Below are 26,805 nucleotides of genomic sequence, written 5' to 3'. Positions count from 1 at the left end.
GTGTGAAAATACCTTCAGTCATGTGTAGTCACATAAGGTTCAAACCACAAATATTAGGGTTACATGTGCCAACCTGATTTTCAGCCAGTCTTCTATTTAAATGTCTCCTTTGATAAAGGCCTGAGTAATTTTGCTGCCAGAATTCACGTCAAGCGTAAGCGCTAATATTAAACTTTTATTTCATTGCCTGTCCAATATTGAATATGCCAATTTGATGTGCAAACAAGTTGTTAGTGTTATCATTATGATATTTGGGACTTGCAATGGATTTGCAGACGCAGTTATTTTGAACCCAGAAAGAAAATGCTAATAGTCTGGCCTGTTGAACAGTAGCTGGTTTGGCCTTGGTTCTGCCATTCTTCTTGCTCATTTTAAGTAACATCTTACAAAGTAAGTTGTCCCGTTATGTATCCGGAAAGATAATGTCCACCATGGAAAAAATGGACAACTCTACCCCTATTTATATATTGCCAAGAAGCCTACTTTGTGAAGAACTAAGAATGTGCACTGTTGCATTCTGGTAGGTATATCTATAAATAAGGAGGTCAACAGCACAACCTATTTTGCTTTGATTAAAAAAACCCGCTTTGACAGTGCACAAAAGAGGAACAGTAATGCTTCAAGGCATGAAAGGAAGAGAATAATTTCCCAGGAATTCTCCAATTCTCCATTACACCAAACATCTGACAAGCCATGCCTGTAGGTCTTTCCTTCAGAGGGGTGCTAACATAGTGGTTGTAGCGGTGTTCTTGAAAATTGAGAGCATTAATTTGATACTGTTATTTTTTGTACTTTCAACAGTGAGACTGATAATGCTATCATTTATACAGTCAGAAAGTGCTTTTTCAGTAGCTATCAGTTGCATAATGCTATCAAATATCTTTATCACTAGTCAAATTGCTGTTTAATTTCCTCTCTTCCTGCTAGATTTTGATTTTTACCTTAGGAAGAAAATCAATATGTTCTTAATAGTTTTAAAAGGTGACTTGATCTCCCGGTTGTGTTTTAAAATGTTTTCTAATAGGTAATTATCAAAGAGGAAATCTTTACTGCAGTTAGTGCTGCTTACTTATCTACTGGGGGATTAGAGAAAGGACTTTTGCAATGTAACTTATTTACAGCACTTGCGTTTTAAAGAACGTAAAACACTCTAGTGTTTTAGCGTGTAATTAAAAGACTTCTATGGTACTCACTGCATAGCACTCTGCATAGCTTGGGTTCTGCAGTCACTGACATTTTGTGTGCATGTTCTAGATACCTGTATTTCTCCAGAACTACCCCGTGCTGCTGGGTTTTATCCAATTTATATTTAATATAAATGCCATAGTCATTCAAAAACAAGGTCAATGTAAAGTAATGGTTCTTTGTGTGATTATGTTTCAGGTGCCTCTATTTATTCCAGCGTTGTTTTCCTTCACCTGCCTTTTCATGGTTGCACTGTCACTTTACTCTGATCCAGTGAATACAGGGATTGGATTTGCAATAACCCTGACTGGAGTTCCTGCCTACTACCTCTTTATTGTATGGGACAAGAAGCCAAAGTGGTTCAGAAAGCTCCTAGGTAAGTCCTGGTGGGACTCCTCTCCTTCGTGCTGACTCCGGGAGTTTCTCAGTGCTCCCCATGTTGTGAAATCCTTCTGATGGATCCTCGCAGCTGCTCTGAGCTGGGGATGACAATGCAAGTTTCTTTTTGGTGTATGCTACGGCATTGCTTTGCCGGTTACAATCTGTGTCCGCTAACTAACGAGCTACATTTACAGCAAGCCTATTCTTCAGCTAGTGATTGACTTTAAATGACTGGAATCCTCTCCCCCTGCCCCCTTCTCCCCTCCCTCCCCTACAAACATCAGATTCCTTTTAAATCACCCATCTCCCTCCCCTGGCTGTTGGCCTACGCTAATAGAGTCAGTATTACACTCCTAGGAGAATCGGTTTGGAAACTTAAACATCACAGTTGTGATGGCAGGATGGGCTTGGTGCTCCCTGCTGAGACCGTGCGTCTGTGGACCACTGAGGAGTATTTGGAATGGGACAGGCTCAGGCAGGCTTGGTATGGGCATATTGTCCTTAGTGGTGGCTCCTGACAAAATGATAGCAAAATATACTGTGCCTGACAATCCTCTGTGGAAATTGTTTCTGAGCTTCATGAAAAACAACTTTGGCGTGACTTGGCTGTAGTATTTCATACCTGAAATACACTGAGAGTCATTTTTATACCATTTCTGAAAGTTTCTGAAAACATTTGTGAAAGTTCTGATGTGTTGGAGAAGGGTTATTTGGAGCATTTCAATTAGAAATAAGTCAGTATCATTTATTGCAGCTCCCCGCTTTTCTCTTTTTTTTTTTTTTTTTTTTTTTTTGTTATTCAGCATGATAGGTTTCCAAAATGGAGGTACTTTTCAAAATGTGAAACAAGAATAGAGGCAAAATATTTGAGGAATGATGGATAATGTATTAAACAAAACTGAAAGAAATTCTCTTCTGCTGCAAAAGAAAAACTCAACCCATGAAAGTTTTCAACTACAAATAGTTGATTTGTATAGGTGCTGAATCAAAAATGCATATCGTCTTCTATGCTTCAGTCTCAAGGGATGATTTAAAATGAGCTGCTCACAATAAAAGAATGGGGTTTTTATATGTATGCTATTATACTATAACCTTTTATAAATATTTTCTTTATATAAATATAGGTTGTATAGTTAAATCCTATCTGTTGTAGGATCTATGAATTTCCCTCTCAATTCATGCTGGGAAGTCCATAGACTACAGGGCCAAAAGTATTTACAGAAAAAGGTGTTAGCTTAAGGTTAGCACACTCTGGTCTTCTTAATTTTATAAACATATAGTTATAAATTACTTGCAATGTCCTGGGAATGTGTAGAAAGCTCCAGTGCAAATGAAAACAGTTGTGTGCACAAGGACATTCTATTAAATAATTGGGTTTTTGTCTGTTTATAATTTCTCAGCCTTGACATTTAGGGACTAGGAAATTTTCCCTTATCAAGCCCAGGAGATTTTTGGCATTTTCTGTGAAGTCTCAGAGGTTTTGGAATACAGTTACTTGAATCTCTGGCCACAGGATGCCAGTGTTGAACTACATTACTTGGGTGAGAGAAAAAATATTCTCTTTAAGGTAGACTGGGTAGATATGAAGCTTTTTCTGCCAGCTGTGACAATGAAGGTGAATCTTCTAGCTTTTCAGATAACACAAAATTCCCCTCCTAGAAAGAAGGCCTGGTGATACCTATGGATGGACACAGTGTACTGGCTCCGAGGGGAAAGTAGCAGACACCAGTCAGTGGGTGAAACAGCTTGTTTGCTTTGTAATTATTATTCCCAAAATAACAACAGCAATGATGGAAAACTGATGCTGACAGAGATTTACTTGTTAAATAAAAAGATATTTTTTTTTCCTCAGAAGAAGGAATCAACCTTCTGTGTGGAGTCATTAAACTGGCATTATTTTGTGAGTGTTAAGGGAGCTCCATTGCATAGCCTGAGAGCATTTTTCAAAGGCATCGAATGAGAATAAATTCACTTAAGGTACCTCTGTGAGATACAGAAAAGAAAAGTCATTGAGTAGCTGCAAGCTTGATATTCTAACCTTGAAACAATATGCATTAGGTGTACATAGGCATGAAAGAGTAATTCCATACACATGAGGTAAAGGACAACGTGAAAAAAAGGGATTGTCATTTAAGAGGTAGATTTTTGCCAGATTAACCGGGTAACGCTCTTTGAGAATATAACTGATTTTTCTACTTAGGCTTCAGCAAAGCATTTCGTGTATTACCACAGAGGGAGTCAAAGCCTGTTAGTCTGAACACAGCACCTTGCTAACAACGCTATTCCCAGGCTGCTTCATCTGCGCAGCTCAGCGCACGAACAGGGTGGTGTGGGGCTCTCTCTACCCATTTGCAAAGTCACCTTGCTGGGGACCTTCACTTGTTCAGCTCCCCAGAGGTGCTTTGGAGATGAGAGGTGACTGCTGCTTATAAACCCTACGTGGAACACGTGCTATTTAAGTAAAGGACAGCACTGGTACAAAAACACGTGGCTACAGCCCAGCCCCACACAAGATTAGACTGGATATTCAGAATAGGTTTTTTAAGGATCAGAGGAGAGGGATGTTGAGCAGCCAGAATGAGTAGTCGGATAAAAGACCTAGCCTGAAGGTGAGCCCATTTATGAACGGTGTTTCAGGCTGGTTACGGTAGCAGAGCCCTTGAATGGATCACCCAAGCAATCTTTTCCAAGGCTGAACGTCTTTGTTCTGTCTGTTTTGACTGTCCTTAATGGTATTTACATGGCCCATTCTCCTTACCAAATTGCTGTATTGAACAAAAGGCAACTTCACATTTTGTGGGGTTAATAGGGTCTGGGTGGTATTTTGCAGTGAGAATAACATTTTGCTCTCTCCTTTTCTAAAGAAGTTTTGCTGTAGCGTCATGTGCTGGGACAAATAATTTTCAGCTAGTACAGGATTCATTTGACCTCCGCTTTCTTGCTTTTTATAGAACTAATGTGAAAATGAAAAAAGTCAAGCCTAACAAATCCTACGAAGCAGCTCAGTGTGTAAAAGGATGCGGCACCAGCACGAGAATGCTTCTATTAAGACTTCCTCAGTTGAAAACCCAACCTTAGACTCATATTTAAAACACCTATTTCTTTACAGTGGATTGAATTGTGCGGAGCTTAAAAGTTGAATCCTGCTTTCTTCATAGCCCGAGCCCATGCTGGAAGAGAGATCTGTTTATATAACAAAACGTCTCTTTTAGGCTTATTTAAAACCACCAGAGGATGACACTTGCACATTGAGGACATAGTCTTATATGCTCAGTTTGCTCCTCTTTGTTGAGTTTGTGATGTTGGGATCTGCAGGAAATCACCTCAGCATTTTGCTGTCGCAGATTTCATGTCCAGTCTTAGACATATGCAGTAAATTACTGCTTTCTTTCCTCGCCCAAGCTTGATGTGGTGCTTATGTAGGTCTTGGGTACATAGGTGCTTACTAGACCCGGGTGTTTTATAAAGGTTGTCCCCTGGGACCTATTTACTGTGAATTCTCCTCTTGAAAGGGAAAATTAGGGTCTAAAGTGAGGGGGAAGTCATCTTTACTGTCATGGTATGTTAAGTTGTCACGTTACAAATGTGAAGCTGGTCCTGTAACTCCAGGTACTGCTCAAAGCAGACAATATAGAGATACTGACTGGAGGCAGATTGGACCATGTTTTGGGGGAAATACTCCTTACACCGTCTTATCCTGAGTATGTGGCACAAAACCCCCAAGTAAGCACCCCAGCCCCCCCCCCCAACGTGTCTGATTGCTCCTCCGTGGCTTCATCCCAGCGCAGAGCAAAACTAGCCCGCGGAAGCGGGAGAGTGGCAGGGCCTCCCGCCACAGCGAGGGCACGGTCTTGCTGCAGGCGGCCCTGTCCGCTTTCTCAGACAGGGTATTAAAGTCGCAGCCAGCTCTCGAGATGCCCAGGCCTTCCCTCTGCCGCCGCGCCCTTTTCCATGAGCTCTTACACCGTAGCTCAGCCTGACAGAAAGTCTGTTTTATTCCTTCTTCCCCTGCTCGGCCTCAAACCCGGAAGGGGTGGGGTGGCCGGGCGAAGGCCTGCGGGCTTCCTGCTGCGGGCTCTCCTCCTCCCCTTCGCCCCGGCCCGGCTCAGCCAGCTCTGAAGGCCCCGCTGGGGCAGGGGAGGGGGGCAGGAGGAAAATGCAGTCCCTCTTGACTCTCAGCCTCTCTGACCCCATCAGTTTATAGTCTAAGGGCAGCCTGGCTTTGCGCGGAACTGGTGACCTCCAGAGAGAAGAGGAAAAGATGGTAGAGTGTGCCTCAGGCAGGAGAGCGGGAAAGTAGTTTCGGTTCATGTCGTCTTGTGAGTTGCGCTGTTTTAGCCTCCTCGCTTTACGCTGGTGTAAATGCCGACATGTCGTGCTAGACAAGGAAAATCAGAACTTTCTCTTACAACAACTCCTGCTTGTTTAAAATGGCGTGCTAAAAAAAAGGGACAAGAGAAATGAGTGGTAAGAGAATGCTCTTTTACTATTCTATATGTAAATTAACCGTACCATTTATGAATCAGTACCCTAAAAAGAAAACTACCAAAAACACCAGAAGGAAATAAATGTCCCGAGTAACAAAAGGACAGTGTGAAGTTGCTTTGGATGTGTGACATTCTGAGATTTGTGAAGCTTTGTCATCATTATTTCCTTTTATTTTAATTTTTCTTTTCTTTTTTGCTTAGGCAGATCTTGGCACAGCTGAATTAACTTTTTGAACTCTTTCAGACTTTTATTTCAACATTACAACTTTGTTAAAACTAAGCAGTTGTGCAGAGTAGTCATGCTTTAAGACAGCCTTTAAATGCATGCAGACCTTTATTGAACAAGGTTATACCTCCATACCCTTCCATTATTATTGTATATGCGTAGGCTTGGATCAGAGGCAAAGAAAACATAGTTAAAAAGAAAAAAAAAATTGAATCAGACATTTAAATGATATTTCCACCTGGTATATATGACTGCTGTGAACCGTATGTGCAAGTAGGCTGTAGAGCAGGTAAGATAATTTTCCTTGCTGCTTCTGCCTTCTCCATCCCCACCAAAATTTCCCATGTGTATGCTTGTATCTTTGCAGACAGGGTAACTGTAACATTGCAAATCCTCTTGGAAGTCGTCCCATCAGAGGAAGAGCAGAAATCCTGATCTTGGTGTACGGCTTTTGGCTTGGTGTTTCATTTCAACTTGAGGAAGAGGGTAGGGAGATTTTTCCCGCTACCTAATGTTCTGCAAACTGGAGGAACAAGTCAGAGCTGGGATGGATACCGAGCGAGTCACTTACCAGAACTGTATTTTATGATGTTGCAAAATTTTTTTTGATGCGGTTGGTTTATGTGTAGAAAGCAAGAACTTGTGCTATGAGGGAACTCATCTCTTCACTATTTCTTTCGTTACAGTGTCATAGTTTAACAAACCATAGGCCTGTCGAACTAGGATTTTGGTTGTGTTGTCACTGAAAATAGGTTTAAGCAATGTGTAAGTAATAGTCAGGTGTACTGTGAAGAATGTATCCTGCTTGCTGTCCCTGAAGAACCCGACTCTCACCAGGAAAAGGGTGAGCTAAAGCTGCTGAGTTTCACTTACTAATGTTCTTCCAGCCACCCCGTTTGGCAGCCCGATCTGACTTCTTTTGGCTCGCTGGGAGCACCAGCACACTGATGCAGAAGCACAGTGGCTTCCACACCTTTGTGGTCGCAAGTACAAGGTTTCTTCATTCCAGAGTTGTTATACTATAGCCAGCTGGAGCATCTTCTGAGAATTAATATTTCTGCCGGTGGGGCAGGAAGATTTTAGCCTGGAGGCAGTAATTTTATACATGTTAAAGTTTCTACCAGTCTGGAAATTATTACTGTTTTTACCAATGTTTCTTTGTGTACATATGTATAGGTAATACAGCAACAGAGTAATCACCTTCAAATGAGTCAAAGCAATTGAATGCGACCTCATTTGCTGTATGAATATTTTCTATCTGGAAGCGTATGGACCTGCAGTTACCAGTCAGGCAAACCTAATTTTAAGGGTTTGTATCATTGTCGGTGTGCAGAAACGAATAAGAGTCACTGGCGGGAATACTGTATGGACATGGCAATAAATGCAATACCATTTTATGAATAAGGTAAGCTACAACAGATTTGTTGATTTGAGTAGAAGATGCACCTAATCTGTGGGCTTTTCATTCAAGCACACTCCAATTAACTGGGCTTTGAAACACCAAGGAACAGGTGCTCTGCCAGTGCTGCCTTTCCTGTTTTATCTCAGCTGAAACAGAGAAAGGCCATCAAAACTGATAAAATCAAAATAAATCCATCTTCAGAATGATGTTTGAGCTGAGATTTGGCTCAAATATGAGCTGAAGTTTTGCCCTTTTTTTTTTTTTAAGATAGTTGTAGATAAATTTTTTAATGCTTAGAAATTCAGTTTTGTATTGTTAGTTGAAGACTACTCAACCTTAAGATTAAGGTTCGTTGTCACTCTGTTAGGAATACAATGCTTAAGTACTGAATGCACTGCTTTTTGAGCTGTTTGCTCTCAGCAAGTTGTATGTTTCATGAAAACTTTTATGGAACTAAGCAATGTTAAACTTCCTAAATTGGGAGAAAAGCACAACTAGTAGCCAGACCACTACAGTAAAGGGAGACTGTGTATTGTATATGTGTTGTATATATTCAGAATATCTACCATTTTAAGGGTGTACAGTAAATGTCTTAAAATTTATACATGTTTTTCTTTCTTGTGTTTCTATGGTGGAATTTCATAGAAGTAGGGAAATGGGAGTAACTGATTATGTAGAAAAGCAGTAATTTAAGACACAGAAAACATTTTGCAAACATTTTTTTCTTTAAATGTTTTCTGTTTACAGTGACTTAGTGTTATTTGAAACTTTTTTAGGCAAACATTTTGAGAGAGATTTTTATGTTGACAGCGTATGCGTTTAATCAGTATTTACATTTGGGTCAGAATTTGGCTTTTGAGGCCATCTCCTGCCATCCCAGTTCAAGTACACAAACTGCATTTCTCTCTGATAAAAAGAAACTGCCTGACGCCCTCCAGGAGCGCATATAGCACACTCCTCAGCAAATGGATGCTGAGCGCGTGGGATCCCACCGGAGCTAGTCCAAAGCAAAACCTCCTGAACATTGATAGTGTGGATGCCAGGCTTTCAGCACTGACTGTTTCATTCAATGAATTCGCTGCTGTTGTGCCATATTCCTTGAAAGTTTAAATGTAGGCAGTGTTAACTTGCAGAAATAAATGGGGACTGTAAATATAACTGAACGTTGCTTTGTTTTCCTGTCGTGGACTTTAAAGTTTAGTAATGTTTCTGAAGCGTGATTCGGTGACCACGTTTTACTAGGTTTATTTCATGTAAGGAGTTAATTTGTCCCAAGGGAAATCCTATGACTCATTGATTGTGAAGTTGTCTATTTTAGGAAGAAAAAAAAAAAATTACTTGCAAAATAAAAACCGATTTTTTTTGAAAATGCACAGGGATTCTAATTTCAGGTTGAGTTTCTTTAGCGTATACAATCACAGTACAAAATATTGTAATTGGGTTTCCCCTGTGCTATAAAAGTCAGTATTAAGGGCTTTTATTAAACCTGGAAGTGAAGCATATCCTCACAAATGGAGGAAAAACAGGTTACAAAATTTTTTTTAAAGCATTGAGTTATTTTTTTAAGACTTTCTAAAAAGTATTGTGTTCAGAGTCATAAAGGAAATTCTTTTAGAATAAAGAATAAACTTTAGATATAATTTTTCTTATTAGGGTCTGAGATAGTCAGGCCAATGAGACTATTTCTGTGGAGAACTTTTACTGATCCTTAATTTTTTTAATTTTTATTTTTTTCTTGCCCTTTGCACCTTTTTATCAACCAGACTCTGTCAAAAAATTTCTTTCTTTTTGTTTAAGTGGGTGCTGCTGTCTTTCTTCTTTGAATTTGTTGCTCTTCTGGGGTGTAGGCAGAAGCGCACCAAAGGCAACAGAAATGAACATTTTACATGAGTAGCAAATACTGATGAGGTTTAGTACAACACCTCTTAGAGAAACAGTTCAGCATCTGAAGCCTCCGAAGATGCTGACCTATCTTTGTGCCTCCTGATCTGGACTGCTATGTGGCCTAAAGCATGGTTTTATCAGAGGGGCACGTTTTGATTTTTGAAGTCTGCTCCCAGCTCTGCGTGGGCACAGCGTGGCCGACCTTTTCTCTGGTGCCCCATGCTGCAGGACTGTCCCTGCCATCCCCTCCCAGCCCAGGAGTCTGCTGTGGCTTTCGAGGGGCTATGGGATGGGAGGCAGCAGGTCCCTCCCCTCTTCCTTCACTACATCAGCAATACATTCATTGTCTGGACCCAGAGCTTTCACGATTCTTTTCTGCTACTCCAGATAATCTCCTTCATACACAGGTATCAAAGCAGCTGAGAGAGAATCTCATTTTTTAAACAAAGTGGCTGTGGTCTGATAAAATCTCCAGATCCACCCTATAGCTCTTTTCATAGGTATTGTGCCCTTTTTGCGTCGTTGTACATGGATGTTTTTGGTACAAGACAAAATACACTGAGGTCTTTGATGTGACTGGCAGCTGCCAAGTTTTAGGGGTACTTTTTGTCATGATGGCGTGGGGCTTGTGAAGCAGTAGTGCCAACATGCTGTTGACAGGCAGCATCTTCCCAGGGATACCGCAGCCCCTGACTGTGGCCGAGGAGCAAAGACGCTTTAGCGCGATGCCTGTCCCCAGGTCCTTGCCTTGCCAACCAGCTCCCAGGCTGCAGCAGTTTGCCATGTGGCGTTTGAAGTTAACCTGCACTGATTTGGGTCTGCCTTAAAGTACTGCGCCATCAATCACGGTGTTTTAGGAGCTTGCTGTGGATCCTCACTACAATGGAGAGAGGTAGGTAGCTCAGAGCTGCGGCTTCAGCAGCTAAACATATCTCATATCTTGTAGGAGTGTATATATATGTATTTGTATATATTGCCATAATGTGTTCAAATTATGTTTTTATGAGAAAACTTCTAAGTACTTTTGGAAAAGCCATTCAAAATGAAGCAACTGTCATAACTTTTGTGCCACATTTTTTAATTTCTGGTATCTTTTTCACTTTATGCAGAAATTGTTGCTCATTTTTACTCTCACTTGTGCATTTAAAAAGCTGTCTTTTAATGCTAGTGGACAGTAACAAAGACATTTAATATGATTTGATATAAATATGCATCTGATTTACATCAGAAACTAAGGGCTAAGCTGGCTTAGAGAAAGACAAGCTTGAGAAAACTAAGCTGCCTCAGGATGTGCTGCATCCCATGCTAAGACAGCTATTTAAGGTAGGTGAGATGAACTGATCTCTGGAATTGCTCGTCGGTCTGTTTTTGTTGAAGGAGCAGATGAGATGACTAGTCTAGGCATGCTTAATATGTTAGATAGCTGAGCTGGAGTGAGATAAAACCTAAGTCACTGCCACCAATATAATAAAATTATTAAAAGCCAATTGCGAGGATCACAATTACCCCCTAAGAATAATTTTTTTTCAGTTCAAATTGCAATAGAGATTTCTTCTGACTAGAACACACTACATTTCCCAGATTTTCCATTTTGAATTAAAACCAAACCAAAAGACTTGGTTTGCAAGAAGTTCATCTCCCTTTGACTATGTGTATAAATATAATTCTTTGTCTGAATGCGTATGCTCCTGCTTCTTGATTTTCAGAGGAAGATCAGCCTTCAATTTAAGAATGTTTTTCAAACATTAATCTAAAGAAAAAGATTTAAGTTATCTATATCCACAAGGTAGGTAGCTAATTGCGTTGATGCAACAAGATGAAAAGCACTTTCCGTAATGTTCAGTACCTCCAGAATTTTTGGTTCAAGCATTAGACATATATTAGGACCCAGACAGGTTTTAATTCAGTCTTAGAAAAATGGATGTTGATCTTTTTTCAGGAGGAAGTAGACATTTTGGTTTTCCAAAATACACATCAAACATTTTGTTTAATGACCAGCAGAGCACAGATGGCTTGTAGAGCAGAGCCTGTAGCAGGGAACACACTGAAATCCAGTGCGAAAGGTATATTTATGTCTGGGAAGGATGTGAATGGCAAAGTCCGGCATTTTGAACTTGGGAAGAAGTGGTCCGGGGGAGGTGCAGGACAATGTGTTGATAGCCCCTGTCTGGTTATAAGGCTTCTTCCTAAGACTGGGGTCTTTTCTGCAGTGACTGCACTGTCCGTACGGCTGCTGGCACAGATAAGGCCAGTAACAAACACCAGTTCAGGAACATCACTGGAGCCTCAGATGTTTGAACTGGATTGGTCTCTTAAACTTACTCACACTCTCTCTATAGTCCTTAAAGGTATTTCTGTGCAAGCCTCATAACAGTAGTGAGGACAGCCATCCTACGAAAGTGCGCTTGTGCCCATGCCAGCTTGTACCCTGCCTAAGGTGCTGTGGACTCCCCTTCAGCCTGGCTCTCCCCCCTGGCAGAATCAGTCCCCAGGGAAGGCTGGTGCTGCCAAAGGGAGATGGCAGGGTTGAGATATCCCTGTGCCCAGGTAGGAGTTCTTGCCTGCAGAAAGTGGCAGTTGAGGTTTTTGTCCCCTCAGACATCCCCTCTGCACTCATTTATCCCGTTTTCCGTGGTGAAGAGTCTGGAGTAACTCAGTAAAGTCTCCTTGCCTTAAACACTTACTGGTGACTCGTTGAGACTTGGCAAACTGATGTTGAATTTCTTGCTTGCCTTCAGAAGCCTATGTATATTTTTCTTGCATGTTAGTCCATGTTTAATTTGATTTCTGCCACTGTCTTTTTGCCAAGGAACTGCTGGGGAGCATGTCTACAATTGACACACCAATTCTGTTTACATTTGCTTTCTTGTTTCCTTTTTTTACTCAAAGGAACTTTTGAAATAATGTTTTCCTTGAAGTGCAAAGACCCCAATGGATAAAAAACCTTTTTCAACAAAGGCTTGACTTTATCAAGAGAGAGTTTGGATCCTTTTTACATTCCCTGTAACAGGAATGTCTACAGTGTTGTGATCTAAACCAAAGCATTGATATTTTTCTAAATATCGTATTGGTGATGATCCAACATAGTTACAAAAGCACCGTGGCTACCATCATTTGGATGCTTCTGTAGCTCCTTCTCTTCTCACAACGCAAAGCTACAAAACTTTCCCACTGCTAAGCTTTTCTGCAGGCCTTTTTCTGCTCCCAGGAATTCAGCTCGATCTCTTTTGAAGGGGAAATACCAGCGCTTCCTTTGGGGTGCACCTCACTGCCTAGGGCTGGTGCTTTGGATGTTGACAAGGGGCCGTAGCTGCAGACAGGCGCCTTGCTGAGCCCAGAGCTTGTTCTGTTCAAGGCGAGCTGGAGTCCTGGGTTTTATAAAGTAGCTAGCTTTTGCAATCACCACTTGTACTTCCAATGTTTCTAAAATTGTTACCTAGGAATTTTGGTGTTTCTTTTTTTCCCCCTCCTGTTTGTTATGAGGAGTTTAAATGTTATGGGACAGTTTTCTAATTTTAGCCCATACTGGTGACTCTGCCTCAAGAAAGCCACTCGATGCGGTCTTAGCTGCCAGTATCTCTTTGCCACTCAGTCATTACAGTGTAATTGGATCTAAAGTACATGTATAATTTGCTGCTAGCAATGCTGGCTTGTCTTAATTATGAGATCCAGCTGATTTCTAAGGATACTAATCAATGAATATGCATAGCATAGTAGGCAGACTTGTACTGATGAACGAGTAAGTCTTCACGAGAACTTGAGCTTTCATGGTACCTACGTGTGAAGCTGTTTAAAAGCACTAAGGCAGGATCTCTGGCTTGAAGTGGATGGGGGCTTTCAAAAGGGCTTGTGATGCAGCCCGGCAAACAGTGTGTGCAAAGCCTGAGGTGTTTTAGACTGTGTATATGTGTGCATTCTGCCACACTTGGCGAAATTTCTGGGAGAAAATGAGGAAAACCTTAGAGGTATAAATATGAGCTCCAAGGCAGATGATTCTTCCCGTTTCCCCAGTGCTTTCTCCTACATTCACCCTGACTGAAGGTTACAAATAACTTTTCACTGAAAGCATTTCCTTTCAGTGTCTCCCCTGCAAGCCAGCTTTTTGAGACATCTGTATTTAATTTTCAGCTGGGTGCTATTCTTGCCCATCCACTTTCGATTTTTTTAAGCCTCATATTTTTCCTCATCTGAAAACTGTCATGTCATAGAAAACCAGTTTTCCAGTCTGTAACAGTACTTTTAAAAAGTAACATGATCACGAGTTATGGTCACATCAGCATCTAAAGCCTTTCCAAACAGCTCCTCCCTTACAGGCTTCTATAGTTTTGTTTGCAGATTGCAACCAGAGGATCTTAAAGCTTATCACATCAAATACTCAGCTCCTCTAGGGTATCTCGGATGTGCTGCAGTGTTTTAATAGAATCCTTGCACTTGCACTCCAACACCCCATTAGAGGTCCTGCCACGGCCAACTTGTGTTATAAAATTTGGACACATGACAAAGCCTGCTAGGGGTTATGAAAACTCTGTGGGGATATTGATAGATTTGGACAAATTGAAAGACTATGTGCACAGCAGTGAAGCTTATGATTAGCCATCTATGTACACTTAATTACTTGTATATTTTCAATTACCAACAGCTTCATTAAAAAAAAAATCTGTTATCCATTTCTAGGGAGACATTTCAGGTTTTCTGGGTTTGTTCTCTTTTTTCTTTTTTTTTTTTTAATTTTTTTTTTATTTGGGGATTTGGAGCATTACATTCAGCACAGCTCTCTCAGGTGTTCTGATTACCAGAAAGCTGGGACTGGCAAAGAAGCTTTTAAGGGAGTTCTTGCTGTATTTTTGCTTGACATACTGCACAGTGCAATTCAATATTCATAAATTAGTTTTGGCTGCTGTTAGCATTTCACAGCTCTGTTTGCTAATTCATGTGCCAGATATATTTAAAATGAATCATTAAATGCCAGGAGATTTGATGCTTGTTCCACATGCAACGGCTCACTATTGAACAAAACTCCAGCACTTTGTACTGATGCTAAACTCTAGCTACCTTTGATTTTATAATAAATATATGAGTCAGAGGCAGGATAAATCAGATCCTCCACTGTCAGCTTGGCAGAGATGATTGATCATACCTTTCTGACAGCACTGCATTTGACTGCAAGTCTCATGCAGCCCTACTTTAGATCATACAAAGGCATCTGGATGATGAAAAGCATGCTAGCGTAGAAGATAGCATACAGTGCTGCATGAGTGTCACATTTATCTGGCGGCATGTGTACTCTAAAATGCTTCAGGCTGTAGCTCATGCTAATAATTATCTCTTGTGTTGAATACACCTTGACCCATTTTTATTCCTTTACCCATATTTTAAACAAAAATCGTTTTCAAAATCCTTTCCAAAATGGATACGTAAAGCCTTTATCTAAAGCAGACACATGTGCGTAATAAAATACCTAGTCTCAGTGCTCACTTAGAGTTGCTACTTCTAGAAATGAAATCATTATATATTAGTCAAAAGGTTAGGTGGTTACCCAAACACTGCCCTTATTCCTGCTTTAGAAAAAACCTGCCTAATCGGGTATCAGAAACAATCTAGTCCTACAGATTCGGGATTGATTTGTTGCTGTTTGGCTCTTGACAATGGATGTCTGCACCAAAACTCTGTGCTTGAAATACAGTCTGAAACCCAACAACTTCCCCGGGCAGAGGGGGAGCAGCATGTGGCCATCTCCCCTTCCTGGGCTTGCTGGTGAGCGGTTTGTGTAGCTCTTCTAACAGCGTGGCTCATGGAGAAATTGTATTTTGTTCATGTTATGAATGTGCCCACGTACAAAACACAGACTGGTGCTGTATTATGTAGGGTTTTTTTCTCACAATTTTTCAAGACGTCATTTGAGACGTATTTATGTTCAACTTGTATGGCATTCATCTGGCTTTCTCTTATGTTATACATGTGGTTTTCTGTATATACACGTAGATGTATGTATGTGTGGTTTAGGGTTAGCAATGCAGAGGTGCATTCCTGTGTTGCAAGTTTAAGAAAATCAATAAACTATTATTTAGTGCATGTCAGCTTCATTTTTAATACTATTTCTAAAGTAAATTGCAGAAAGCATATAACTATCCACTGTGGAATAATAAATTGATATAGAATGTGTGAGGAAAAGGTAATAAGCCAGAATCATTAGAAAGCTCAGTGCACCACTCCAGCAACACAAAGCAGTCGTAAACCCGAGGCTGGAATTGCACACAGCAAATGGTGTACACCAGTAAATCTGGCCCTAGTAATTTCATTGCAAATGACATACAAGCCAGAAAAACATTTAGATAATTGAAATTAACACTTTTAACAATGATCTATAAAGCAGTGAATAATAATTAGGAGGTCCTTTCAAGCTCTCTGTAATAAATCTACAGTACTTCAGAATCTATTTTTCCCCAATATATAAATGAGACAAAATAAGATGGACCCTCTTTTCCTTATTCATGGAACATCTTTATTGGTAAGGTATCATACCAGCCCCCAGTTTGCCAAACACTACAACTGTGCATGAAGCAAAGGCTTGTTATTTTGAACTTGGAACAAAGCTAGATGGGAATGGAAAAGATAACAAAAGGGAGCTACGGGAAAAACTTAACACATGACTATTTTTGGTTGATGCAAATCTGCACCTGTGTTTACTCATATCAAAGAGGCTGTGCCTATCGGGTCATGTGAACATAGCTCTTGGGTAGATACCAATGCTGCTGCAAACTTTGAAGTCCTTTGGAGGATGTAACCACTAGTGTAAGGTTTTGGGTAGTCTTTTCCGATACTCTAAGATAGACAAAGTTTTCTATTTTGTATTTCATCTGTACCATATTTTTCAACATTCCTTTTAAAATACAACCATTTTCTTTCTAACTAAACTGATGAAAGAGAAGATTGAATCTGTCAGGTAATAAATCAGCCTTTTGATTTTGGATCAGTTGTTTGAATCGTGGTTTGACCACACTATTGGTCACTGTCCGTCATTACGCTGCCTCCCAAAGGCACCAAACGTGGAGCCTGCTATCCAACAGAGCCCAATCCAGGTACCAAGCCTTTAAAAGGAGCCTGGGAAGAACTCTGGGTGTCAGTGGGAACACGGCCTTGCATGATGATGTGCATGTGTCACATGTTTCTCTGCAGAATAAAACCAAACCCCCAGCTTAAAAACCGAGCTTCTTCAAACAGTCGTTGCAGCCGGTCTGAAATCAGTTTTGCTACCTGGGTTCTGCACGAAAATCTGGCCACCGCTTTCCAAGCTATCACTCTGAGCTCTTTCATGAATATCAAATTCATTTCAAAAAAATCGGATTCAATAAAACACTTTCTGTAGGGGAAGCAGCAGTGTTGGGAGAATGACTGAAATACGGTTTTGCATTAAATTCCCGTTTTTGCCAGATGATAGGGATGCTTCAGAAGTACTACTGCAAACATTTTAAAAATAAAACCCAATCCTCCAGACTTACATAAAACTTTTTCTCTCTAATAAAAGCAGATAGGGGGGTGTGTGCATGAGCGTGTGTGAGAGAGGGAATAAAGCATTATGGGTGGAAGCAGCGCATAAGAGCAATCTCTGTGTACTAATGTTGAGCTGTTGGCCACCAGCCGTGGGGAAGGAGCGAGTGCTGCAGCGGGAGAGTTGTGCTGCTGCAATTTTGGGACGCTGCTCCAATATTCATCTCTCTCCTCTAAGCACCTCCAGCGCCAGCCTTTCAGGTGCTGACACCACAGAGAAATTTAGCTGGAGTGGTTTTTCCCCGCCTGGGCGGAGGAAATGGGAGGCACGAGCTGCAGAGCACCATCAGAAGCAATGCCCCTGGGAAAGCCACCAGCCCCTGTGGAGAGGTGGCCCGTGACCTACGCTGCTTGGTTCCTGCTCCTGCCCTATCCAGGGGGGCTGTTGAATTTAATGAGAGCAAAGTCTGGGGAAAACCAGGTGGCTTTTGAGAGCCCACCCAGAAACCTGTGTTTGTGACAAATCTAAGCTACTGGAAGGTTGTAAACCATACTGTCTTTTATACTGAGCAACAATGAGCATTATAAAAGGAATCGGCCCCAAAACTGAACATGTCAGTGCTGCCAGCGTTGCGCGTATTTCTGTGCTCCTGTCTCTATGGGGCATAATTAATTCAACTCCCTGGAGAGGCAAGCACATCTCAAAAAAAAAAAAACAACCCAAGAAACCTCATTTCCTGAGGGCAGTTGCAAAAGCTGGTTTATTTTAGGAGGCTGGAGAAAAGAAGAAAGTTAACAGTAGGGAGACAGACTAAATTGAGGATCAGGGCAATACACTGACAGAGTCATTGCCTGTAAGAAAGAATGGGCAGAGTTTTGTCCCCGTGAATTTCAAGTCACGGTGACTTGAAGAGGCAACTACAAGCTTAAAGTCCTCCTGAAGGAGGATGCTGGAGAGACAGACCTATCTCTCCTTGCCAGAGAAAACCAATGGCTAATGGATGAAACTTGAGGGCAGGTAAGAGATGCCTGGGACAAGTTACATTGACTAGGACTGAGGTGAAAAGAGGTCAAAGCTATTGTGGCATTCATTTGTACCGATACAGAACGAACATTCTTATAAACCTTCCAAGGTCTCTGATTTGGTTTCAGTATTTTTCCCCTATTTACATTCTGGCAACAAATGTATTTGAGTTTGGGTGACTTCCACTACGAGGTCTGGTTCGGCTCTGTGTGTGTGTGTCCCAAGAGCCTCCAGCCACCAGATGGGACTAAAACTAGCAGGAAACTGAGACCCAGGAGTTTCTTTGTTTTTCTGTGCCATCTAACCTTTTTTTTTTTTTTTTTTAATGCAAATGGGTGACACAGGTCTACGTATACAAAAGTTGCTGTATTAGCTGAAAGCAAAGGTCCATATAATCTAGTGTCCTGTCCCTGCCTGTGGCTTTTCTTCTGAGAGCAAAAAAGTATCAGAAAGAGGGACAGACATAGCTTCCCTGACTTACCTCCCAGCGACCGAGGGGATAAAGGACTCCCTTGAGCCAGCGACTGTATCTGGACTAGGGTGTTTAATAGCTGTGAGGAACATGGTCTCAAAAAATGCACTCTCTCTCCCTTTTTGACTCTATCTAGGAGGAAAGATAGATAGCCATTTTTGTTTGTGCTGTTACTGTGTAGTTTAAAGAATAGTAGTTTGGGGTTTTGGGTTGTTTCTTTTTTTCCCGTTTTGATTTGCTTTACTTTACTTTTCTTCCAGGTCAGAACTAATCGTTAGGACAAACCACTTATTTCCAAGTTTTATGAGAGGTAGCAATGCTTTGCAACAAGTTGTGTAACAGATGCTATTTTGGCCCTGGCTAAGGGAGAGAAACCTAACAGACAACTGTGCCATATACAAAGCGCTTTAAAGAAGTAAATGAACATTAATGAGTTCCCACCAAAATGTTCCTCTTCAGACTCCGAAGTGGCTGAGCTGAACTTCACAAAACGCCTGTCCACAGCAGGTCCCTCTGCCCACGGCCGTGACCACCGCTTGTCCAGAGTTGGTCACTTCATCATGTGAAACGTTCGAGCAAGAGGTGAAGAAAGAAGCAACACCCTCACGGGTGGACCGCATGGATGTGAACCTTCAGCAGGAACTTACACAAATCCTGCCGAGTTCAGGTGACAAAGGTGACACACGGCCCAAGACAGGTTGTTCGCCGGTCAGACACCCACCATATTCCTCTGCAGGTACTTCTGAAGTGGCGCACAAACCACCTCTCTCTTCACTTGTAAAAGGGCGCTGCCCTCCCTGGGAGGGGTGAATCTCCCTGCAGCACTGCTTTTTTGAAGTTGCTTCTGTCCTGCCTTTCTTCACCATGAAAATTCAGTCTGGTAAGATTTGTGGCTCCCCATCCTGCCCCAAATGCGCATGCATCTAATACAAATTTAGTTCTTGATGTGGTTTGTTGCTAATACGTGGACAATATATTTTTAATGATTGTTTTGACAGTTGCATCTCCTTTTTCTGCTAATATTGTATCAATTAACAAATTGTGGTTCCCTAAGAGTTATCTGGTATTCAAGCGTATTCGAGAAATATTGTTTTGAATTCTTTAGTCTACAACTGAGGAATTATACCCATAAAATGATTGTGGTTGGTTAAGACAAGCACACAATATTGTTTCTCTTCTGCTAGGACACCTATTCCAAACATTTCAGTTCAAGTGATAATGGAAAGGGCAAGCACATTGTGCCTCAGTTACAATTATGCCTCTGAAGTAATAAGAAAAATATATTAAAAGACAGCAACAGATTTTGGTTGTCTCTGTTTTGGAGCATCTAATTTGATGTATTTTGAGATTAATTCTCAGACTTAAGAGGAACTTCCAGAGCCTTAATTTAGAAGTTGCAGACTCTATTAGGAGCAGTAATTTTTCTTTCTTCCTCTGAACAGTGTGCTTATCACTCATTGGATTCCAAAAGTGCTTTGAAATTTTTGCCTGCAAAGCCTGTAATTCAAGTCCATTACTAAAAAATTTTGTTCGTTAAAAAAAAAAAACAACTTTGTTTTTATTGTCTGCACTCTGGATACAGTTTATATTCTTGCACTCTTGGTAATGCTAGGAGCAGACCAGGAAGCTATCATTCCAGAGGCAGCTATCTGAAGTCTAGGCACAGTTATGGATTTTACATTAACAGCCTATTTTGCAGAAATCCTCTCCTCCTCATTAACAAAATACAGGTTTGATGGGTGTCATGATACTGCTGCTCTTTTATTTATGTTTCTGTTATTTCAAAAATTGATTGTAACTCCACTTTAGTTGGTTTTTCCATCTATTATAATATGCCATATTCAATGTGCTTCTTTCAGAAGTTCTGGTCCAGGAAATCTTATCTTTCTTCAGTTCTGTCTGGTTTTCCTTAAGTTTATTTGTAGTAAATGGTAATGCTGAGAGTCCTGCATTTGGCCTCCAGTTGTCTTACTGTCAGATATCTTCAGTATCATTCTGCTTTCCTTAGTAGACAGTGTTTGTTCTTGTACACTACTCCAGGGTTTCCTTACAAAGAGATTATTACCTCAGTAGAATACTTTTATAAATGCATTTATCTATGAATTCAATTTTCTTAACGATGCAGAGCCGGTTCTACAATTAAAAAGCATGAATGATCCTGTTAAATATCGCTTTATTAAAAAGAAACATGAGGAAAGGCCTCTTATCATGCTGTGTTAAAATTTCACCCCTATTTTTCCTGTAAGTTGTTCTAAATGTGATACCTTGGGATATAAATATTCAGCCATCTTTCCTCTGTGGTGCTGAAACTCTTCTGGATTCCCTAATCCCAGAGCATACCAAACTCCTTACTGAATGTCTCTGTATCAACACGATTGGTATCGCTTCACAGACAGTATGCTGCCTTCAGACTGAGTTACAACAAAACTCGGTATCCCATGCGCAATGGGTCAGAAATTGCTGGTACAGAGAGCACCTTTTAACATTACCAAAACTTTACATAGTCAAAACTCAGATTTGTTTTTTCATCTGCATACTTTATTGTGTCTTTTTTTTTTTTCCTTGTCCTATAGCACAAGAAGATTTCTCTTGGCAATTCCTTTTGTTTTCTCTCTTTATATTTTAGGACTCAGACAGAGAAAGATAAAGCTGTGCAAGAGCTGTCTCCTTTTTGAATACATTTATTTACATGTATATAACTAAAAATGGGAAGCGGAATGCTTACTCTTGCCCCTTGTTTTTTTCTCTTTTAAGTGGATCAACCTGCAGCCAATAAGTTATATTGCAGCTGCATGAACAGCCTTCCAGAAAAAATCAGGATCAGATTAAGAGCTAACTTCACAGCAGTGGATGCTGGATCTTCAAAGCTGTATTCGTTTTGCTTGCCTCTAACCATCTGAAAACTAAGCATTTACTCAGTGCAAGTGTTGAAGATCTCTGTAGTCACCGGAGAGAAACTGGTCCTTCCAGGAGGCAATGTGGGCTATTCTGGTGTACGTGGGATGAATTTCTATCTGCCTGCCTCCTGCTTTTAGTGGAGTTTTGCTTTCTTGCCTCTCCAGTGCTGTTGGACTTTGCTGCCTTTCACAGAGACACTCTTTGACACATCTCAGCTCACAGCCATTTGAGTGCGGTGGGTTTTCTCACCACTCCCTCTGGAGCAGCCTGTGTTTCCCCATTGACCATGGAGAACAGCCTTAGGCTACAGAAGAACATAGCTGCACATTGGACTTTAGGGCAGCTGAAAACAGATGAGGTAAATCCCACTCTTATAGTAGTGGTAAGTCCAACGAGATCATCCATCCAACTAGCAGTACATATGCCTGGGTAAGCAGCCAGGATAATGTGCTGAGGGAGGAAAGCATCTCGCTAGCCAGGAGGAATGCAGAGAAGGGGGAGCTTCAGCCCTACTCCAAAAGCTGGCTTGGTGTCTGCCTCTGGGGCAGAGGGAGCGACCTGCTTTTCATAGTCAAGGAGTTAGAGAAAAATTAATTTTTTCTTTCTTGCAGACAATCTCAAAACAGAAATTTGAAGGAGAAGGTACCAAATAGCCAGTGGTCAGTGGCAGCGATGGGAGCCTCCAGTTCAGATCTTCCCTCTTCTGAAATGCTGCTGGGGACTCTCCGTCCCTTCTCCTGAGGCTGCTCCGCTTCCCCCAAACCCCTTACGTGATCGCTGCAGGCAGGGGTAGCAACAAAGGCTCTGAGAGGAACGCTTTTACATTCATGGCCATAAGTAATTCTTACTCCCATACTGTTTCTCTCAGGTACCATCCAGCGCAAAATGGTGCAGACAATGACCCAAGAGTTTGTTTTCTGAAACAAATAAGCACTTCAGAGAGAAATCTGATGTTTTGTGCAGAAGAAAGGCAGCATTAAAAACATGAAATCAGTGAGGATAAGAGGAAAATCTACTGTTTGTATAGAAAAAGAATGCTTTACAGCCCTAATCCGTTACTAAAGGTTCCCATTCATCCTTGGCAATGAGATCAATTTGTGCTGAAAATTTAGTTCTATATCTGTGAATTGGAAGTGATCTTATTAGTATTTTACTACATCAGGTCTGATAAACTCCCCTATCTATTTCAGTTAAGCTTCTATTGATCCATTTAGGAGATCAATTTGGCTTTCATTATTTTTTGGGGGGCGATTTCATTTGTCTTAGACTGAAGTTATGAAAAAAGTGTAATTTAGCAATTGGAGTGTGTGCATGTGTGTGTGTGTGTGCACACTCTCATGTGCACACACATACATATTCATGTAGTGGAGCTCCTTGTATGATGCTTTGAATCTGCCTTCTTGGTTCTTCAGTTCCTGATACTGTAGTTGGATCAGACTTCGGTGGCTGGACTGCAATATAGCTACGGAAAGAAAAAGTTAATGGGTAACAGAGACTTTTCTAAGTTCAGCTGCAGTCAAAGCTCCACCTGCAAGTCGGAAAGGGCAGCACAAGTGAAAGGTTTCGTGTTTCCAAAAGAGAGCGGAGGGTGGCTGGAGAAGGCGACAGATAGGCATGATGCCTAAACCCTGGATAACTGTCAACTGCAAATAAAGCCATTGCTGTCAGGAAGGAGGGTGCTTTCTTCTTTTCTATACAAAAAGGATCAGAGGGATGGAACACCTCTCCTCTGAGGACAGGCTGAGAGAGATGCAATTGTTCAGCCTGAAGAGAAGGCTCCGGGGAGACCTCATCGCAGGTTTCCAATACTTAAAGGGGGCTTTTAAGAAAGATGGGGACAAACTTTTTGGTAAGACCTCTAGCGATAGGAGAAGGGGAAATGGTTTTAAACTAGAAGAGGGTAGATTTATACTAGGTATAAGGAAGAAATTTTTTACACTGGGGGTGGTGAAACACTGGAACAGGTTGCCCAGAGAGGTGGTAGATGCCCCATCCCTGGAAACATTCAAGGTCAGGTTGGATGGGGCTCTGAGCAACCTGATGTAGTCAAAGATGTCCCTGCTCATTGCAGGGGGGGTTGGACTAGATAATCTCTAAAGGTTCCTTCCAACTCAAACTATTTTATCATTTTTATCAGGTGTTAGGCAATGTCCATAAGCGGAGGGGAACAGGGAAGGAAGGGCTGTGAGAAAAGCCCCTTTCTCCAAAGTATCTGCCAGTGGTTTTCAGTCTGCCTTACACCAGTGAAAACAGAAATGACTCCTGGAGGTGTGGAATAGAGACAAGATCTTGGCCCACATGAGGGTTCACGTCTTGCACTCATAGGGGTAAATACTCCCCATTTCCCATCGGCAATGCATGGATCAGGACCGTGCCTCTTGTGGCCGCCAATTCCAGGAGAAAAAAATTGTACAGACAAGAGACTACACTCATGAATTTGAAACAGTTTTTTAGTACTGCTATGGCAACTAGGCATCACTGCATTTCTCTGAAGTGCATGAAGTTGAAGTCATTGAATAATCACAAAAAAAGGTGTGAGAAAGGCTGTAAGAAGTATCCCTGCTGTGTTATTTTCCTCTGTAGAGATGCCATAGACTAGTTCCATTTATTTATATCTATATTAGCATAATTTCAACTTCAATTTTTCAAAAGCTATTTTGCTATAAAACTACTCTGTCTTTACTGTTGTTGTTCATACTCCATAGCCAGATGAAGTTATTAGCAGAAGCCTATAAATTCAAGTTATTAAACTGAGTATCTCCCATTCAACTGAAAGAAACTCAGAGTAATAAATTGAAAACATAAAATCCCCTTCCAAATTGAGAGATAGACCTCTTGACCAGAAATTTGAAGACTCTCAGTTACCTAGCAAAGACAACTGGCACTCTCCATGCACTGTCTCGCTTTGTGAAGTAAAAGCTGTGAACACATTTGTCATGGTTTCCACTGAGGCAAAAGACAACTGGTGGGAATGGTGACCCGATGTGCAAGACTCTCAAAAGTTTCTAAGTGACTTGGGAGGTCAGGGCATTCCCTATGGTCACATCTCAACATTTCCATGGATGCAAGTACCCCTCCTGTGCAATACGGCTGAGCTAATATCATCGTCCTGTTTCTAAAAGGCAGCAGATGTTACAGTCTTGTAAGCTGTCTTCTCATCAGAGGGAAGTTGGGGATATAAAGGCCAGAGATTCCTTGTGAAACAAACATGCTTATTGCTACAGTCTCCACTGCAAAGCTTGTAAAACAGCTTTTTTTTTTTTCTTCTCCTTTTTCAGGAGAGCCTGACGCTGACACAGCTACTAAATTCTTTGGAAGCTACTTATTCACCTCAATAGCTGTCAACAGAGGAAGTGTCTAAAGCAGAGCATGAACTGTCTTGCTTTTCCAACACCCTCACTCCACTTGGAGAGACCCTTTGAAGCAGACCTGAGCGCAGTCAGTACTGCTGCAGGGAGCGATCACAGATTCACAAGGAGCAGGAGACCTCCCAGCATGGGATCTAGCAGTGCCGCCTCGTGACGCCCTGCAAAATCGTGCTTGGACAAGCCTGAACTGTTGAAGTATCCTGATGTTCAGAGCTCTTTAAAACATGGCTTTAAGCCTGCCTTCCTTCTTGAAATATTGCCCTTTACAGTGTAAACTTTTGTGAAACTCCTAAGCTCAGAAAAAAACCTTCAAATTAAAACACTAGGGTACATTATTACTAGTTACTCATAATTTTCACTGACTAAAATACTATTAATAGTGTTTATCATTACCACTCTGTATATTTCCTTTCTGGAGGTATGGCAATTTCTGCACCATATGTGTGCTATTCAGAAGGTTCCTCTTACAATACTTACTCAGATTTGCTGGTAGATGTGCAATTTGCAAATGCAGTCCCCAGCTGACTAGTCCATTCCTAGTTAGCAAACTACTTCTGCCACCTACAAATAGGTATGCGCTTAAGGGCTTTTCCAGGTGTGACTTAGACACACAATATTGGACAAGGCGTGGGCCTAGTAGAAGGCAAAACATTTTAACATGCTGTACAGTGAGCCACCATTTATGTCTCTTGCATGTAACCCTTTTTCTGAAGGCAGAATTTTTGTTTAGCCTAAGTGACAAACCATATTAATAACAAGCAAAAGAATAATGTTTCCGTCTTGCACCGCCGCTACGTTTAAACTTTGCAAAATTGGCTTTTTGGTTATCAAAAAAAGCACAGATTAGGAAAGGGAAGAAAGAACTGTTGTAGGACTATGCAAAGACAAGTCACACAGCTGCTACGAAAGAAGAGCTCTCTTGCTGGAATGTCAAATAAAAAAGAAAAAAAAAGAAAATCAATGGAATCAATTCTAAAAGCCATCTGGTGCCTATATGGGAGGAATTAGAGTATAAATGCAACTATCTCCCTCAACCTTTCATCTGTGGGAAAGGTGAAATTTTAAGCCATGATATCCTCCATTACTCATCTCATTAGTCATTTTACTATTATAATTGGTATTGCTAGGCTAGATGCTGGCACGCCAGCTTTTAACCTACCCCTGGTGAACAGGGAGTGGAATCAATCAGCTCTCTCAGGGCTGGCTGTCCCTCTGCGAAATGTCATCAAAAATCCAAGCACATTTTGTGAGAGGGGGAAGGATGCTGTTCTGGAAGACTTCTTTCAATGTCAGTGAATTTTATAAATGGGTCTCAGGAACTGGACATTTTCCTAGTTATGCTTATGAAATAATTTACCATCTCAAATGGCAGAGGAATTCAGCTCAGGATTAAAATTGCCCTGGTTTCATCCCTTTCTTTATACCTCTGCCTGTTGATTCACATGTTGCTCCTTTTCTTTGTAGGACTTTTAGGCTTACAGACCAGAATCACAGAAAAATTTGGGTTGGAAGGGACCTCTACAGTTTGTTCGGTCTAGCCTCCTTATCTAAACTGGGCAACTTCTACGCTGGACTAGGCTGCTCAGGGCCATGCCCAGTGGAGTTTTGAATGCCTCTAAGGATGGACATAGCACAGCCTTTCTGGGCAGCCTGCTCCAGTGTTTGACCACTCTCAAGCTGAAATTCTGTCCCTTGGCTCAAATGATGTCTTTTGCCTCTTGTCCTTTCACTGTTCTTCCTCCAGGAAGCATCTGGCTTTCTCTTCTGTAAAACCACCCACTGGACAGCTGAGGACTTCTTGCCTTCTCCACAGTACGTGTTTCCCTTGGCCTTTCCTCACAGATCCCCGACCATCTTCACAGCCCTTTGCTGGACTTGTGTCCATGTCCTGCTGGTATTGGGGAGCCCAAAACTGGGCATGCTACTCCAGATGTGGTCTCAGAAGTGCTAAAAAGAGGAGAATAATCACTTTCTTGAGTTGCTGCCTCCA

The 26,805-nt window shown here is 41.3% G+C and overlaps 1 protein-coding gene across 1 annotated transcript in view; it reads left to right on the top strand.

Moving 5' to 3' along the window:
• Positions 1-6,714, top strand: part of SLC7A11 (solute carrier family 7 member 11) — a 55,905-nt gene extending 49,191 nt beyond the window's left edge. The window contains exons 11-12 of the mRNA XM_009820513.2: positions 1,384-1,561; positions 6,647-6,714. Coding sequence (XP_009818815.1) covers positions 1,384-1,561; positions 6,647-6,714 — 246 coding nt within the window. The remainder of the gene's footprint in view (positions 1-1,383; positions 1,562-6,646) is intronic.
• Positions 6,715-26,805: the final 20,091 nt, after the last annotated feature.

The sequence above is a fragment of the Gavia stellata genome, chromosome 19 (assembly GCF_030936135.1).
Source record: "Gavia stellata isolate bGavSte3 chromosome 19, bGavSte3.hap2, whole genome shotgun sequence".
Taxonomy (NCBI): domain Eukaryota; kingdom Metazoa; phylum Chordata; class Aves; order Gaviiformes; family Gaviidae; genus Gavia; species Gavia stellata.
The sequence above is the reverse complement of the archived record's forward strand: the minus strand, read 5'-3'. Positions and strand labels throughout refer to the sequence as shown.